This window comes from Nerophis ophidion, linkage group LG02 (assembly GCF_033978795.1).
Source record: "Nerophis ophidion isolate RoL-2023_Sa linkage group LG02, RoL_Noph_v1.0, whole genome shotgun sequence".
NCBI lineage: Eukaryota > Metazoa > Chordata > Actinopteri > Syngnathiformes > Syngnathidae > Nerophis > Nerophis ophidion.
The window spans coordinates 57,331,160-57,346,253 of record NC_084612.1 but is presented as its reverse complement, the minus strand read 5'-3'; the positions used below and the strand labels follow the sequence as shown (position 1 = coordinate 57,346,253).

Sequence of the window (15,094 nt, the reverse complement as noted above, 5' to 3'; positions counted from 1 at the left end):
TGGCTATGGATACGTGTAATTGAGCCTTTTCAGGTCAGAAGTGGTGTCAAAAACACTGTGTCGAGTGGCAAGTCCAGGAACCAAGTAAAAGTGTTGCGAACAAAACTTCAGATGTAGATACCTAAAGAAATGTTGCTTGGAGAACCATCTCAGGGTATTCAAACGACAGCAACTGGACTGTTTGGTTTGTCTTAGAAGACGTTTCGCCGCTCAACCAAGTTGGCCATGCATCAGCTAAGTGGTTGTTTGGTTTCCCCAATATAATAATCAGTGCATTCATCATAACACTGGATAGCACAAACCAGATTGTTTTTTGTGGGTGTAGGGTGTCCGGTCTTTAGGATGCACTGGTCTCTGATTCACGGTGTTGCCTGGTTTGAAGTGAACTGGGATGTTGTGTTGGTTAAAAATGTTTCTGAGTTTCTCAGCTCGACTTGATACATATGGAATGACAACATCTTTGCTTCCGTCACTTTGATCCTCCTCATCCACTCTGTACTTGTTATTTCAGGAACTGGATGCACTTTTCAAAAACAACCAGCTTGGGGTAACAACATATTTTAAAAGGCTTCCCTCAAATGCCTATGCTCTTTCTCTTTGGCCTGTGAGCTGGTAAGAACATTATCAACTCTCTGTTGTAGGGTTCTGATAATTCCCAGTTTGTGTCCCAGTGGTTAGTGCGAGTCAAAAAGTAGGTATTGATTTGTACATGTGGGTAAATATGCCCGTAAACCCAGCGGTGTCATGCCCCTTAAACAAGAAAAAAATGGGAACCCACCTATCCATCCATTTCTACTGCTTGCCCCTTTCGAGGATCTCATCACAGGGCCAACACAGATAGACAGAGCCGGTACTTTTCAAACAAAGTATAGTACAATTTTTGATTAATTAGTACCGAGATACTATACTAGTACCAGTATAACGTACAACCCTAGTCCTGACTGCTTATGGACCAAACAGCAGCTCAGAGTACCCACCTTTTTCGGAATCCCTCAAGGGAGTACTCGAGAGCGCGCCCTCTAGTGATTTCCTCTGGTGATTCCCTTGTTCTGCTGGGTGACTTCAATGCTCACGTTGGCAAAACTGGAGAGGTATGATTGGAAGGAATGGCCGCCCTCTTCGGAACACGAGTTGTGTTTTGTTATTGGATTGTTGTGCTTGTCAAAGATTGTCCATAACAAACACCGTGTGCAAACATAATGGTGTCCATATGTGCACTTGGCACCAGGACACGCAAGGCCACAGTTTGATGACCGACTTTGTGGTTGTTTCACCGAATTTGCGGTGTCATTATTTGGACACATTATTTTGAGTGAGTTGAGTTGAGATGAGTTTGAGTTTATTTCGTACAAGGAGGGGCTGAACATTCTACCGATCACCACATAGTGTTGAGTTAGCTCCAACGGTGGTAGAGGACATACTTGGAAGGCCCAAAGGCATTGTAAGGGGATGCTGGGAACGTTAAGCAGAGTCTCCCGTCGGAGAGAGTTTCATTTCCGACCTCCGGAAAAACTTCGAAAATGTTACAAGGGAGGCGCTGGACATTGAGTACAAGTAAACCATGTTCCGTGCCTCTATTGTCCTGGCGGATGATCGGAGCTTTTAGCCACAAGGTGGTTGGTGCCTGTCATCGCGGTAATTCCAAGGATGCTCTTATATTGAAGAAAGAGTCCAATCCGATTATTTTGCTCATGAGACACCAGAGGCAGCGGACAGGTACCGACAGGCCAAGCAGTGTGCGACTTTGACGGTCGCAGAGGCAAAAACTCGGATATGGGAGGATTTCGGGAAAGCCATGGGAAAACAACCTCAGGACGGCTTTGAAGAGATTCTGGACCACCATCTGCCACCTCAAGAGGGGGAAGCAGTGCACTGTCAACACCGTGTATGGTGGGGATGGTGTGCTGCTGACCCCGACTCAGGATGTTGTGGATCAGTGGAGGGAATACTACGAAAACCTCCTCAATCCAACCTACACGTCTTTCTATGAGGAAGCAGTTATTGAGAAGTCTGTGGTGGACTCTCCTATTTCTGGGGCTGAGGTTGCCAGGGTAGTTAAAAAGCCATTCGGTGGCAAGGCCGTGGGGTAGGGATGAAATACGTCCAGGTTCCTTCGACGTCGACGGCAGCACCTCCGGATTGGCAGACCATGGTGGTGATTCCTCGCTTTGAGAAGGGAAACCGGATGGTGTGTTTCAACTATCATGGGATTACACTCCTCAGCCTTCCCGGTAAGATCTATCCAATGTACTGGAGAGGAGGGTACGCCAGATTCTCGAACCTTGGATTCAGGAGGAGCAGTGTGGTTTTTGTCCTGGTAGTGGCACAGTGGACCAGCTTTATAATCTCGGCAGGGTGCATTGGAGTTTGTCCAACCAGTCTACATGTGCTTTGTGGACTTGGACAAGGCATTCCCTGGAAGTCCTGTGAGAAGTGCTCAGAGAGTATGCGGTATCGGACTGTCTAATTGTGGAAGTCCGCTCCCTGTATGATCAGTGTCAGTGGTTGGTCCGCATTGCTGGCAGTAAGGAGAACCTGTTTTCATTGATGGTTGGACTCTGCCAGGGCTGCTCTTTGTCACCAATTCTGTTCATAACTTTTATGGACAGAATTTGTAGGCGCAGTCAGTATGTACATAAAGGTGGGTTGCATTTTGCGTCATATTTGTTTATCTAGTCAAGTTGCTTGATCGTAGCATTAAAACAAGTGAGAGTCAGTGTAGCGTATGAGCAAAAAATGCTGTATTGCTGTTCAGTTCTTGGGTGTTTCAGTTGTTCAAATAGAGCAATAGAAAAGCACTTTTATCGATTCGCTAAATACATTGTTCATAAAGTAATAAAGTCAGAGAAAAACAAAAGGCTTTTAAAATATCGCTCTCATAGCCATGTGGAATACAGTTGGATTATGCTTGGGTCAGCAGAAATCACTTTGTAAAATGTTTGAACATTTGATTTGACTGTAATGCAAACAAGTTTATTCTCTATAGAATTAATAGTGTTTGACAGCAGAATTCAATGTAAGAAAAGGACAAGAAATGGCATTCATTTGTGTTTTTTTTTTTTGTTTGCAATGCCTAAATATAACTACAAAGGTTGTGCAAATAAACTGTCATGTTAAGTCCTAGTAATAAATATTGTAATCGTTTATCCAATCCACCATATTTTCTGTGTCCTTTTTCATGACAAAAACTAAAAGCTTAGTTGTTGTTGTGCAGGAAAGCTTTATTTGACAAATGACCACATTGCTGTATAAGGTATTGTGTAAAATCATTCATAATATGAATAAACTAGATGACTGCATCTCTTGTAGGCTCAGCAGCACATACTGATTTTTTGATTTTGCTTGCAAACATTGCTGAACAACAGGGACATCTATTGCTAAATAATGAGATAGAATATGAACTTCACTGCCAGTGCGCATTCATCTGTGCACGACGCTGGGCGAACCTTCGAGAGGCGCCAGTCCAGCTGCATCAAGCAGTTGCAATCAACGCACCCAGCAATCAATGCACCTGTCGCTGATGAAATGACCCTCCTTCTTAAGCCAGCACAATGTGCTATCCTGGGCCAGAACATAACAACCTCTTCCCGTACAGTAAACGAATCATATCTATCTCTATGCTCTCTGTGTTTGTGTCCCCCGCCGCGTTCACTTGTCTTGTCTTCTCCTTGTCATCACCCAGCAACATTCCTCCGTTCCCGTGTCACAAGCAGTGTGTCCTGTCCCCCCGTATTCCCTCTAGTTCTCTGGCTGCTTTTTGGATCTCTCGACCTCCCGCTTGGATACGGACCTTCGGCACCTCTCTATTTCTCCCGACTTCCTGCCTGTTCTCGGGACTTCTAAGCCTGTCCTGTCCCTATTGGACTTCCGCCTCTCCCTCAACACTCTCGGTAACACTCAGCAGTTAATACCTACACATAGTCGCACACCATACACTTTTGGATCCATCAAACTCCATTCCCTTGTTTATTAATGTTAATTTCCTATATATATATATATATATATATATATATATATATATATATATATATATATATATATATATAAAACATAAAGTTAAACGATGCCCCTGTTGTCTGTGCCATCTCCTTCCCCTTTTACAAACTGTAACATTCACAGCATAAAAAGTGCAGAAATGAATTGTAGATGAGACTAATATTTGTAGCAGGAAATCAACTGCAAACAAGATTTTTCTCATTGGCTTCACGATCACAGCAGCATGGCACTTGTTATGTCAATCAAATACGTTAATTAAAAAAGTAAAACCATTCACAAATGTATTTTTTCCGCAGGGCAGATTTGGGACACTAGTGGACTGGATCCGTAGTTTGGGAACCCGTGCTCTAGACCATAGCCTGAAACCTGGGAGTGCCTGAATGTGCCTCTTGGTCACAAGATTACAACCCATCTAATGCAATAAAATTAATAAAATAAATACAAGTACAAATGCAATGAAATTATTGGTTTTAATAGTTGATTAAATTATAATAAAACATCTAAAAATAATATTTTTCAAAGTTTTGATATGTTATTTTTTTTTACCTTGTTCCATCAAGATAAACGGCCTCTAATAGTGATGCTGTAACATCCAGGTTCTTCTTGATTTCTTCAAAGTCGACATCTTTCTCTTCCAGCTGCTTCAAGATGCTCCTAAGCCTGGGAAAAAAAAAAAACATTCATATTGCTTTATTTGTGATCTTTTCTTTTTTTAATGGGATTTAATGTAGCATAGATCATATACAGAATAATGGCTTTCAACTAAAATTCAAATACAGTATGTCCAAACCTGATCACTTGCTCATGCACACGTCTGTGAACTTGTAAACAATAACAAAAATAAAATTATTTTGTGCTAATAAGAAAAACAAAAATATCAATATAATCATTATTAACATTAGGTATGGTTAACATTGGCATTCGGCTCGATCATCCTTACTTAACATGGAATTTTAGCGTGTCATCCTGCTGGATGTGTGAGTGGGGTAGTGTTGTCCCGATAAATATATTTTGGCACCAGTACCAAAATTATTCCGATACTTTTTGGTACTTTTTGATACTTTTCGAAATAGAGGGGACCACAAAAAAATGGCATTATTGTTGTTAAAATGTTCAGACCCCTGGCTTATTTTCAGTATTTTTCAGTCAAGGTATAGGATAGGCAAATATAAGCTTTGGCTTTAGCTTATTCCTTTTTCGGTCATTCTTTTTCTTTTCTTTTGTGTGTAAATGTGTATGATTGTTTACATATAATCTATACTGTAAAATTAATCAAAAAATAGTTGATTGATTTGATTGATTATATGACCGAAATAAACTTATTTGATTCATTATTTCATTCATTCAAGTTCAAATCACATGCCTGCCTCAGTAGAAGCACTAATAATAATAATACTAATCTGAGTATTTATGTATTATTATGATGATCTACTAATGATAATCTTACATGAATCAGATAATCTCTACTTTAAACTATGAAGCATAAGGAAACTTGGTACATCTATTATATTTAGATGAATGACGACACGATATACGACTATTAAAAACACACATTCTGGCTACTTTATATGACGGTAAATTTCTCTGGACTATTTTGTAAAAAATAATAATTGAAACACCACCGAATTATTAAGGGGTAGGTTTAACATCATTTTAGAGGGGCTTGAGCTCCCCTAAAAAGGTCTAATGACACCACATGTTTAAAAAATTAAACGTGAATTAAAGTGTACTTTCTGAGCATGGAGCGCACCATCTACTGTATTGCCTGGTTATCACATTGGACAGATTGTGTGCAGATAAGTGTGTAAAACATGGAATAAAACGTTGGATGATTGTTGCGTTTACATGCTTTACAATCACATCATCCAAATATGATCATCTCATCTTCAACAAGTCAAAAACATGAATTAAGTTTGTTTCCATTAATAATCCCGGAGACATTAAAAGCTGCATGCAAAAACATTATTCATGTTTTTACACGTCTTTTAAAAAGCTCTTTTTAACCAAATGTAGTCAATTATTTGTTTATTTAGTGCATGTAAACATACTCAATGTGTGTATGCGGGGCTGGGATGTTATGTTTAGGTCTGGAGTCTAATAATAATAAAAATAATAATAGCATTTATTATTACCAATAATATTATTATTTTGTCGAGGTTGCCCTCCAGGGGGTTCTTCGGACCACCAATCATCATCAGGAGAGCCGGATCAGGGTTAAAACAGTTTTATTTTCATAAATCGTGCAAGTGTTTTTCTTTCTAGCAAAATGTTTTCTCTGCGTCCGTCTCTCGCTCTCCCTCCAGCATTTTCTACCTTTCCTCCACACCTGCTGCTTAAACAGAGTGACTGGTGATTAGATAATCTGGCCCACCTGGGCCATCTATGCACCTGTTGCTGACTTTGAGGCCGGTCCTGGCACACCCCGCTTCGCTGCAGGCCCGCAGGCCACGCCTACCTCCACTGATGTACATTAAAAACTAAAACGGGGCCACAAACACAATCTTGCTTAGGGCCACAGAAAGCATCGGTTGTGTTGTTGGGGAGAAGTGTGTTGACAACAGGCTGGCTATGATATAACTTGATTTGTCTAACTCGGCGCATCTCAATGGTTTTCAGTAACGCCCTACTGAGGACGAAAAAAACATTTCATTGTTGTAAGTACACCTCTGTATCTTATTAAAATTTAAGCAAAAAAGAAATACATCTAGATTAACTTACAACCAAGAATACCGTATATATATATATATATATATATATATATATATATATATATATATATATATATATATATATATATATATATATATATATATATATATATATATATATATATATGTATATACGTATATATATATATATATATATATATATATATATATATATATATATATATATATATATATGTATATGTATATGTATGTATATATATATATATATATATATATATATATATATATATATATATATATGTATATATATATATATATATATATATATATATATATATATATATATATATATATATATATATATATATATATATATGTATATATATATATATATATATATATATACATATATATATATATATATATATATATATATATATATACACACACAGCCTGTGTTTAAACCCAATGCAACCCCCGGACTAAAACAACAATGTTGACGTTATTCTTGGTTTATTCGGAAGAAATGTTCACGCTAACTTATCTCAAAAAGTGCCTACGGCAGAAAGGGCATTATGGCTGCCAATCTTTCCAGGAGAAGACAAATTCCCATGATTTGTTTCTTATTTAAAGGCCTACTGAAATGAGATGCTCTTATTTAAACGGGGATAGCAGGTCCATTCTATGTGTCATACTTTATAATTTCGCGATATTGCCATATTTTTGCTGAAAGGATTTAGTAAAGAACATCGACGATAAAGTTCGCAACTTTTGGTGCTGATAAAAAAGCCTCGCCTTCACCGGAAGTAGCAGACGATGACGTCACAAGGGTGAGGGCTCCTCACGTCCTCACATTGTTTATAATGGGAGCCTCCAGCCAGCAGTAAGAGCTATTCGGACCGAGAAAACGACAATTTCCCCATTAATTTGAGCGAGGATGAAAGATTTGTGGATGATATTGCTAGCGAAGGACTAGAAAAAAATAAACAAATAAAAAGCGACAGCTCCGGGCAGCGGCAGTGTGAGCGTTTCAGATGTAACTAGACACATTTACTAGGATAATTCTAGAAGATCCTTTATCTGCTTATTTTTTTAATAGCGTTTTAGTGAGATTGTAAAGTCATACCTCGAGGTCGGATGGCTGCGGTGAACACGCAGTGTCTCAGAGAGAAGCCGAGGAGCCAAGCTCACAGCTGCCTTTCAAACAGCTACTGCAGGAGCACGAATAATCCAACGATGTCTCCGGTAAGATATATATCACAATTTTCCCATCCAAAAACATGCTGGTTGACGTAGAGAAAACATGTTCGCTTGACCGCTCTGTGTTAAAAACAATGAAAAAACCGGCTGTGTCTCGGTGCTAAAGACAGCTGCAATCCACCGCTTTCCACCAACAGCATTGTTCTTTATTGTTTCCATTATTAATTGAACAAATTGCAAAAGATTCAGCAAGACAGACGTCCAAATTACTGTGTAATTACGCGATGAAAAGAGACAACTTTTATCCGTAACTGGTGCTGAGCTAATATTTCCTGACAGTCCGTGACTTCACGCCCACTCGTCATCATTCCGCGACGTTTTCAACAAGAAACTCAGCGGGAAATTTAAAATTGCAATTTAGTCAACTAAAAAGGCCGTATTGGCATGTGTTGCAATGTTAATATTTCATCATTGATATATAAACTATCAGACTGTGTGGTGGGTAGTAGTGGGTTTCAGTAGGCTTTTAAAGGCACGCTTACTTACTTACTATGCCAATTTGAAGAGTCTGCCTCCTGCTGATCTGAGAATGAATGTTGCTGCCCAAATAAGGGTGTGATTAATCAAGGCTAATTGCAAGCACTTGCCATGTAGGGAGCAGTCATCTCATGGATAAATCTGCACAAAGCCTCAGCAGGTTGTTGGAGTCTGTATGAGAAACCTCATCCTCTGTTTACACAATGTTTCTTTCCTAAAACAGATGACTTGCTGGTGTGATCCCGGTGTTGAAACATGTCGACAACTTGTTTTCAATGTTTATCACCAGCGCCACGGCCTTTGAGAAAGCTGCCCAAACGTAAAAATAGGAAGCGTCTGAATGTCAACGCTCACTTCGACTGTGCAGATAACTTCTTCTTTTGGCGGCAGAAGTGACTTGGGCAGGAAGTGACTCGTCAAGAACACTTGTGGACTTTTATTGACGTCAAAGAAAAATCTTCCTTTTTGGCCGAGACGGCGTGGTAACCACAAAGTGAGCGTTGCCATGTGTGCCTTGCTGCGTGCATGCAAGCCAGCGCCGCAAAAATAAGCATATTTTGTCTGGTAATGTACACAAAGTACACATTTTTCAAGGATTTAGAAAAAAAAATGCCATTTGATCGCTGTAACAAAAATTTAAAAATATACCGATACACTTTGATGATATAAACAATATTAATGAGTTCATGTTACTGACAAATCAGTAAATATTTAATTTTGTGGTGGGGTAAAGAAAACAATGAAGGAAAACAAAATCTTAATTATGAAATTGTATTTTTTTAGGGAAACATATATGTTATATATATATATATATATATATATATATATATATATATATATATATATATATATATATATACATGTATATATATATATATATATATATATATATATATGTATATATATATATACATATATGTTTCCCTAAAAAAATACTGGAGCTTGTCGTGGTGCAGGCACTGGAGCTTGTCGTGGTGCAGACATTGGTACCTGTTGTGCTGCAGGCACTGGGGCCTGGCGTGGTGCAGGCACTGGGGCCCGGCATGGTACAAGTAACGGTACCTGTTTTGGAGCAGGCACGGGGGCCTGGCGTGGTGCAGGCACTGGAGCTAGCCGTGGAATTGGACTTGGTGCTAGCTGTGGACTTGGACTTGGTGCTAGCCATGGACGTGGACTTGGTGCTAGCCGTGGACGTGGACTTGGTGCTAACCGTGGACGTGGACTTGGTGCTAGCCGTGGACTTGGACTTGGTGCTAGACGTGGACTCGGTGTTAGCCGTGGACTTGGCGCTAGCGATAGACTTGGAGCTAGCCTTGGACTTGGAGCTAGCCTTGGACTTGGTGCTAGCCATGGAGTTGGTGCTAGCCGTGGACTTGGACTTGGTGCTAGCCGTGGATTTGGTGTTAGCCATGGACTTGGTGCTAGCCCTGGTGCAGGTGGAGGTGGTCTAGCTGTGGGTTTCGGCTTGGCAGGCCAAAAGACCGGTGCTGGTGTCAGAACCGGAGGTTGCGGCTTAGCAGGCCGAAAAACTAGTGCTAGAGGATTTTGGCTTGGCATGGTGCTGAGCGACTCCACCTGAACCGCTCCCAGCCCTAGCCCCCCCATCAAGGAGCGGATACCAGACGCGCTCCCCGCGATCTGGAACTGTTTTTTGGGGTGGGTGGAGGGAGGTAAGGAGGGGGACAGAATCCTCCTCTTTAAATTGTCCAAAAAGTCTCTGTTTTTCTGCCTTGGATTGTGTGGGTGAAAAAAATGAATTTTGTGATGTGGGCGGGGCTTGAGTCCTGGGAACGGGGCATGAAAATTGGATGGCTGTGACTGATTAGACCTAAATTTTCAAAATCATGTTTTGATAATGCTTTATCATGGTTATTGGGCTAGAATCTTCTGCTGGAGGTGGGTGATAAAGAGAAAAATTATTGAGAGAATTATTTTTCCCTGAAATGTGATGTCATCACCTGACGGTGGCGTGACGTTGTTTTGGGGAAGCTGGGCAGCCTGCGGCCTTTTTCCGTCCGGAGGAGGAGGAGCTTGCAGGAGCGACGCGTGCTGTCAACTCTCTGCAGCTTTCCACGACGTCCTCCGTCTGAAGCGGCGCTTCCGGGACTGCAGTGACGTTGTGCTGTCCTCGGACCAAATGGAGCTCAACGGCATTAGTCTTCCATCTGGCCCCCACATCATATCCCTGTGCTCCACAGAGGAATAGCGCAGCGTCTCTTCCTCCATCGCTCGCAGGACCACCCGAGAAGCCTCGTCCAACTCATTTGCGGAAAAACGTTTATGCTGGCGACTTTTGTCAAGACTTGGATTACGGGGTGGATTGTTTTTCCGACGCAGAGGAAAATTGGCACGAGCAAGGCATGAATGAAGATACATATTTTTTTATACACTAACAAACTACAAAAAAGGTAAACAAAAAGCGCGCACAATGGCGGTACAAAACTATACTATGAAAACAAACAAAGCAAAAAGGCAGAACTAAAAAAAAAAAAAAAACTTACGTGGCATGGGCAGGAGGGATTAAACAGCATGGCATGGCATAAAGGACGTATGTGTAAAGTTGTCAGGGTGACCACCCGGCACCTACAGGTTTAAGTAATAGCTATGGTAAGTGCAAACAGGTGTGAGACATGAGGACAAGGTGAAAACTAATGGGTTGTTATGGTAATAAGACAAACAAGGAAGTGCAGGAACAGGAATTGATTGTCCAAAAAATGAAACCAAACATGACAAAAACAAAACATGATCCCGTAGACGTGACACATTCATGCTTCAAATCTTTTTTTTAAAATCCCGCTATTCACAAAATTCCCAAATTTACAGGAAGTTCCCATTGAAATGGGAACAATTCCCATACATTTCAACAAATTCAAACCATTCCAACATCAACACATTCCACCATCCTGGAAATTCAAACTACCCTTTTTTCAAGTTAAAACAAATTCCAGGATTTTCCGGAATTGCTGGTTTTTCAAAGCCCTATTTTCACCCTTTTTTTTCTGGCGACTAATCCTCCCACATTTTTTTTAACCCACTTCAACCGTTCCACCATCAAATCATTCCTCTTAATCAGGACAAAAAAACAACGTTTTTTTTATGAACTGGAAAAAATACTGTATTTTTTCTGAAATTCCAGGAATTCTGTAATATCATTTCTCAATTCAACATGATACTTCTTCAACATTTTTTGACCAATTTGAAAAATTCCAACACCAACCATTTCAACTCATTCAGAACAATGAAGTGTTTTACTATTGATAAAAATTCCCGCATTTCCCGAGATTCCCAAATTTTGCGGAAATTCCCATTGAAATTAATGGGACATTCTTCAAAGCTCTTAACCGATTTAAACAAGTCCAACATCAACCAATTCATCTGATTCAGAACATTCATGCTCCTAACTACCCTTTTTTCTAGTTGGAAAAAATCCCATGATTTTCCAGAATTGTTGGTTTCCCAAAGCCCTATTTCCACTCTTTTTTTTGGACAACTGCTAATCCCAAATTTTTCAACCCACTTCAACCGTTCCACTGTCAAATTATTCCCCTCAATCAGGAAAAAAGACAAAGTTGTTTTTGGAACTGGAAAAAATCCCGTTTTTTCCCAAAATTCCAGGAATTCCGTAACAACATTTCTCAATTTAACATAATACTTCTTCAACATTTCTCGACCAACCATTTCAACTCATTCAGAACATTCAAATTGTTTACCATTTTCTAAAAAATTCCCGCTTTTCTCAAATTTTGGGGTAATTTCCATTAAAATCAATGGGACATTATTTTAAAGGCCTACTGAAATGAGATGTTCTTATTTAAACGGGGATAGCAGGTCCATTCTATGTGTCATACTTGATCATTTCACAATATTGTCATATTTTTGCTGAAAGGATTTAGTAGAAAACATCGACGATAAAGTTCGCAACTTTTGGTCGCTAATGAAAAAGCCTTGCCTTTACCCCAAGTCGCAGACGATGACGTCACAAGGGTGAGGGCTCCTCACGTCCTCACATTGTTTTTAATGGGAGCCTCCAGCTGTCACACCTGGACATGGATTTGTTTTGCTCCTTCGACGCAGAGGGAATACGGGACGCGCCAGGCGTGAATTCAGGTACATGATTATTTATTTATACACTAACTACAAAAATAAGCAAACTAAGGACGCTCACAAGGAGGAATAAAACTTGGCTACAAAATACAAACAGGAAACAAAAAGAGCTATTCGGACCGAGAAAACTACAATTTCCTCATTTATTTGAGCGAGTATGAAAGATTTGTGTATGACGATATTGATAGTTCAGGACTAGAAAAAAAAATAACATAAAAAATAAAGTTAAAAGGCGATTGCATTGGGACAGATTCAGATGTTTTTAGACACATTTACTAGGATAATTCTGGTAAATCCCTTATCTTTCTATTGTGTTGCTAGTGTTTTAGTGAGATTAAATAGTACCCGATAGTCGGAGGGCACGGCAGCTGCATGGACGGCGCAAGCTCAGTTGATCCCCGGTAATTGGCGACTTTTTACCACAATTTTGGTAGGGATCCATGTTCGCTTGACCGCTCTGATCCATAGCAAAGCTTCACCTCTGTGAATTTTAAACGAGGAATCATCGTGTGTTTGTGTGGCTAAAGGCTAAAGCTTCCCAATTCCATATCTTTACTGTGACTTCTCCATTATTAGTTGAACAAATTGCAAAAGATTCAGCAACACAGATGTCTAGAATACTGTGTATCTGGGCGATGAAAAGAGACGACTTTTAGCCGGAAATGGTGCTGCGTTAATATGTCCCCTGCAACCCGGGACGTTACGCGCATGCGTCATCATTCCACGACGTTTTTAACAAGCAATTCCGCTGGAAAATTAAAATTGCAATTTAGGAATAAAAAGGCCGTTTTGGCATGTGTTGCCATGTTAATATTTCATCATTGATATATAAACTATCAGACTGCGTGGTTGGTAGTAGTGGGTTTCAGTAGGCCTTTAGCCTCTTGACCGATTTGAAACAATTCCAACACCAACAAATTCAGTTCATTCAGGAAATTCATGCTGCTAATCTATAAAAAAATAAAAAATAATAATAAAATAAAATATCCAAAATTCCCCCTCTTTTAGGAAGTTCCCAATGAAATGGGAACAATTGCCACATGTTTTAACCTATTCAAACCATTCCAACAACCACATTCCACTCATCATGGACTTTCAAACGAAAACTTTCCCAAATTCCAAACCAAATTCTGGTTTTCCCGGAAATTCAAACTATTATTCCATTCAAACTAGATTCTGTCAGCATTTCAGTTCAACGTCAACATTGGAGCATTCACACACAATTCCTTCAGGCATTGCTTTATGTAGTTATTACTATATTTAGTTATAGTGACGTGCTTTTACTGCCATTTAGTGTCCACTTTAAGTCTGTGTGCAATAAAATGAGGAAAACACCACGTTTTTTTTTTTAAATGTGCTGTGCTTTTTGAGGTTACAAGGAACACTTAAAATAGCGATAAACCAATTTACAAAGGCAACGGTGGACGTATTGTTATTGAACAAAGTACAGCAAAAAAAACAAAAAAACAGTGCAACCTTTTGCAGCAACTTTCCAAAAAAGCCGCGGCAAATTGAAGCATGTTTTTGGCTGCAGAAAAAAACGTGAAATTTAATATTGACATCGAAGTGTTCGACAAAACCAAACTGCGTTTCCTTCCCAGCAGCAGAAGTACCCTCAGTCAAGTGTTCCTGTAACAGCTTGGACTGGCAAGTGTCGCTGCTAAGTATAGTCAGGGCACAACATGCCATCAAGTCCTGCATGATGTTTGGTCAATCTGTGTGCAGTAAGTATACATTGCGTACAGTTAGTACTCAATAATGTGTGTGCAGTAAGTATAAAGTGTGTACAGTAAGTAAAAAGTGGGTATAGGAAGTATATAGTGTGTACAGGAAGTAACAAGTGGACATAGGAAGTATAAAGTGTGTATAGTAAATATACAGTGTGTAGTAAGTATAAAGTGCGTATAGGGAGTATAAAGTGTGTACAGTAATTAAAAAGTGGGTATAGGAAGTATAAAGTGTGTATAGTAAGTATACAGTGTGTACAGTAAGTAGAACGTGTGTACAGTAAGTAAAAAGTGTGTATAGGAATTGTAAAGTGTGTATAATAAGTATATAGTGTGTACAGTAGGTAGAAAGTGTGTACAGTAAGTCTAAAGTGTCTACAGGAAGTATTAAAGTGGGTATAGGAAGTATAAAGTGTGTACAGTAAGTACTCTAATGCATGTGCAGTAAATATAAAGTGTGTACAGTAATCTAAAAGTGTGTATAAGAAGTATAAAGTGCGTATAGTAAGTACACAGTGTGTAGAGTAAGTATAAAGTGTGTACAGTAAGTAAAAAGTGTGTATTGGAATAATAAAAGTGTATCGTAAGTATACAGTGTGTGCAGTACGTATAAAGTGCGTATAGGGAGTAAAAAGTGTGTACAGTAATTAAAAAGTAGGTATAGGAAGTATAAAGTGTGTATAGTACGTATACAGTGTGTATAGTAAGTACTCTATAATGTGTGTGCAGTAAGTAGAAAGTGTGTACAGTAAGTAAAAAGTGTGTATAGTCAGTATAAAGTGTGTATAATACGTATATAGTGTGTACAGTAAGTTAAAAGTGTCTACAGGAAGTATTAAAGTGAGTATAGGAAGTATAAAG

The 15,094-nt window shown here is 39.3% G+C and overlaps 1 protein-coding gene across 5 annotated transcripts in view; it reads right to left on the bottom strand.

Annotated features, from left to right (window-relative positions):
* Window positions 1-15,094, bottom strand: part of LOC133542888 (dual specificity calcium/calmodulin-dependent 3',5'-cyclic nucleotide phosphodiesterase 1B-like) — an 89,268-nt gene that overhangs the window by 49,462 nt on the left and 24,712 nt on the right. For 3 of the 5 annotated variants that reach the window (XM_061887130.1, XM_061887147.1, XM_061887138.1), the window contains exon 2: window positions 4,543-4,656. The exons of 1 other annotated variant lie outside the window; for it this stretch is intronic. In XM_061887130.1, coding sequence (XP_061743114.1) covers window positions 4,543-4,656 — 114 coding nt within the window. Of the gene's footprint in view, window positions 1-4,542; window positions 4,657-10,903; window positions 10,986-15,094 lie in introns of all 5 variants that reach the window. One more of the 5 variants, XM_061887155.1, reaches the window with a different exon arrangement.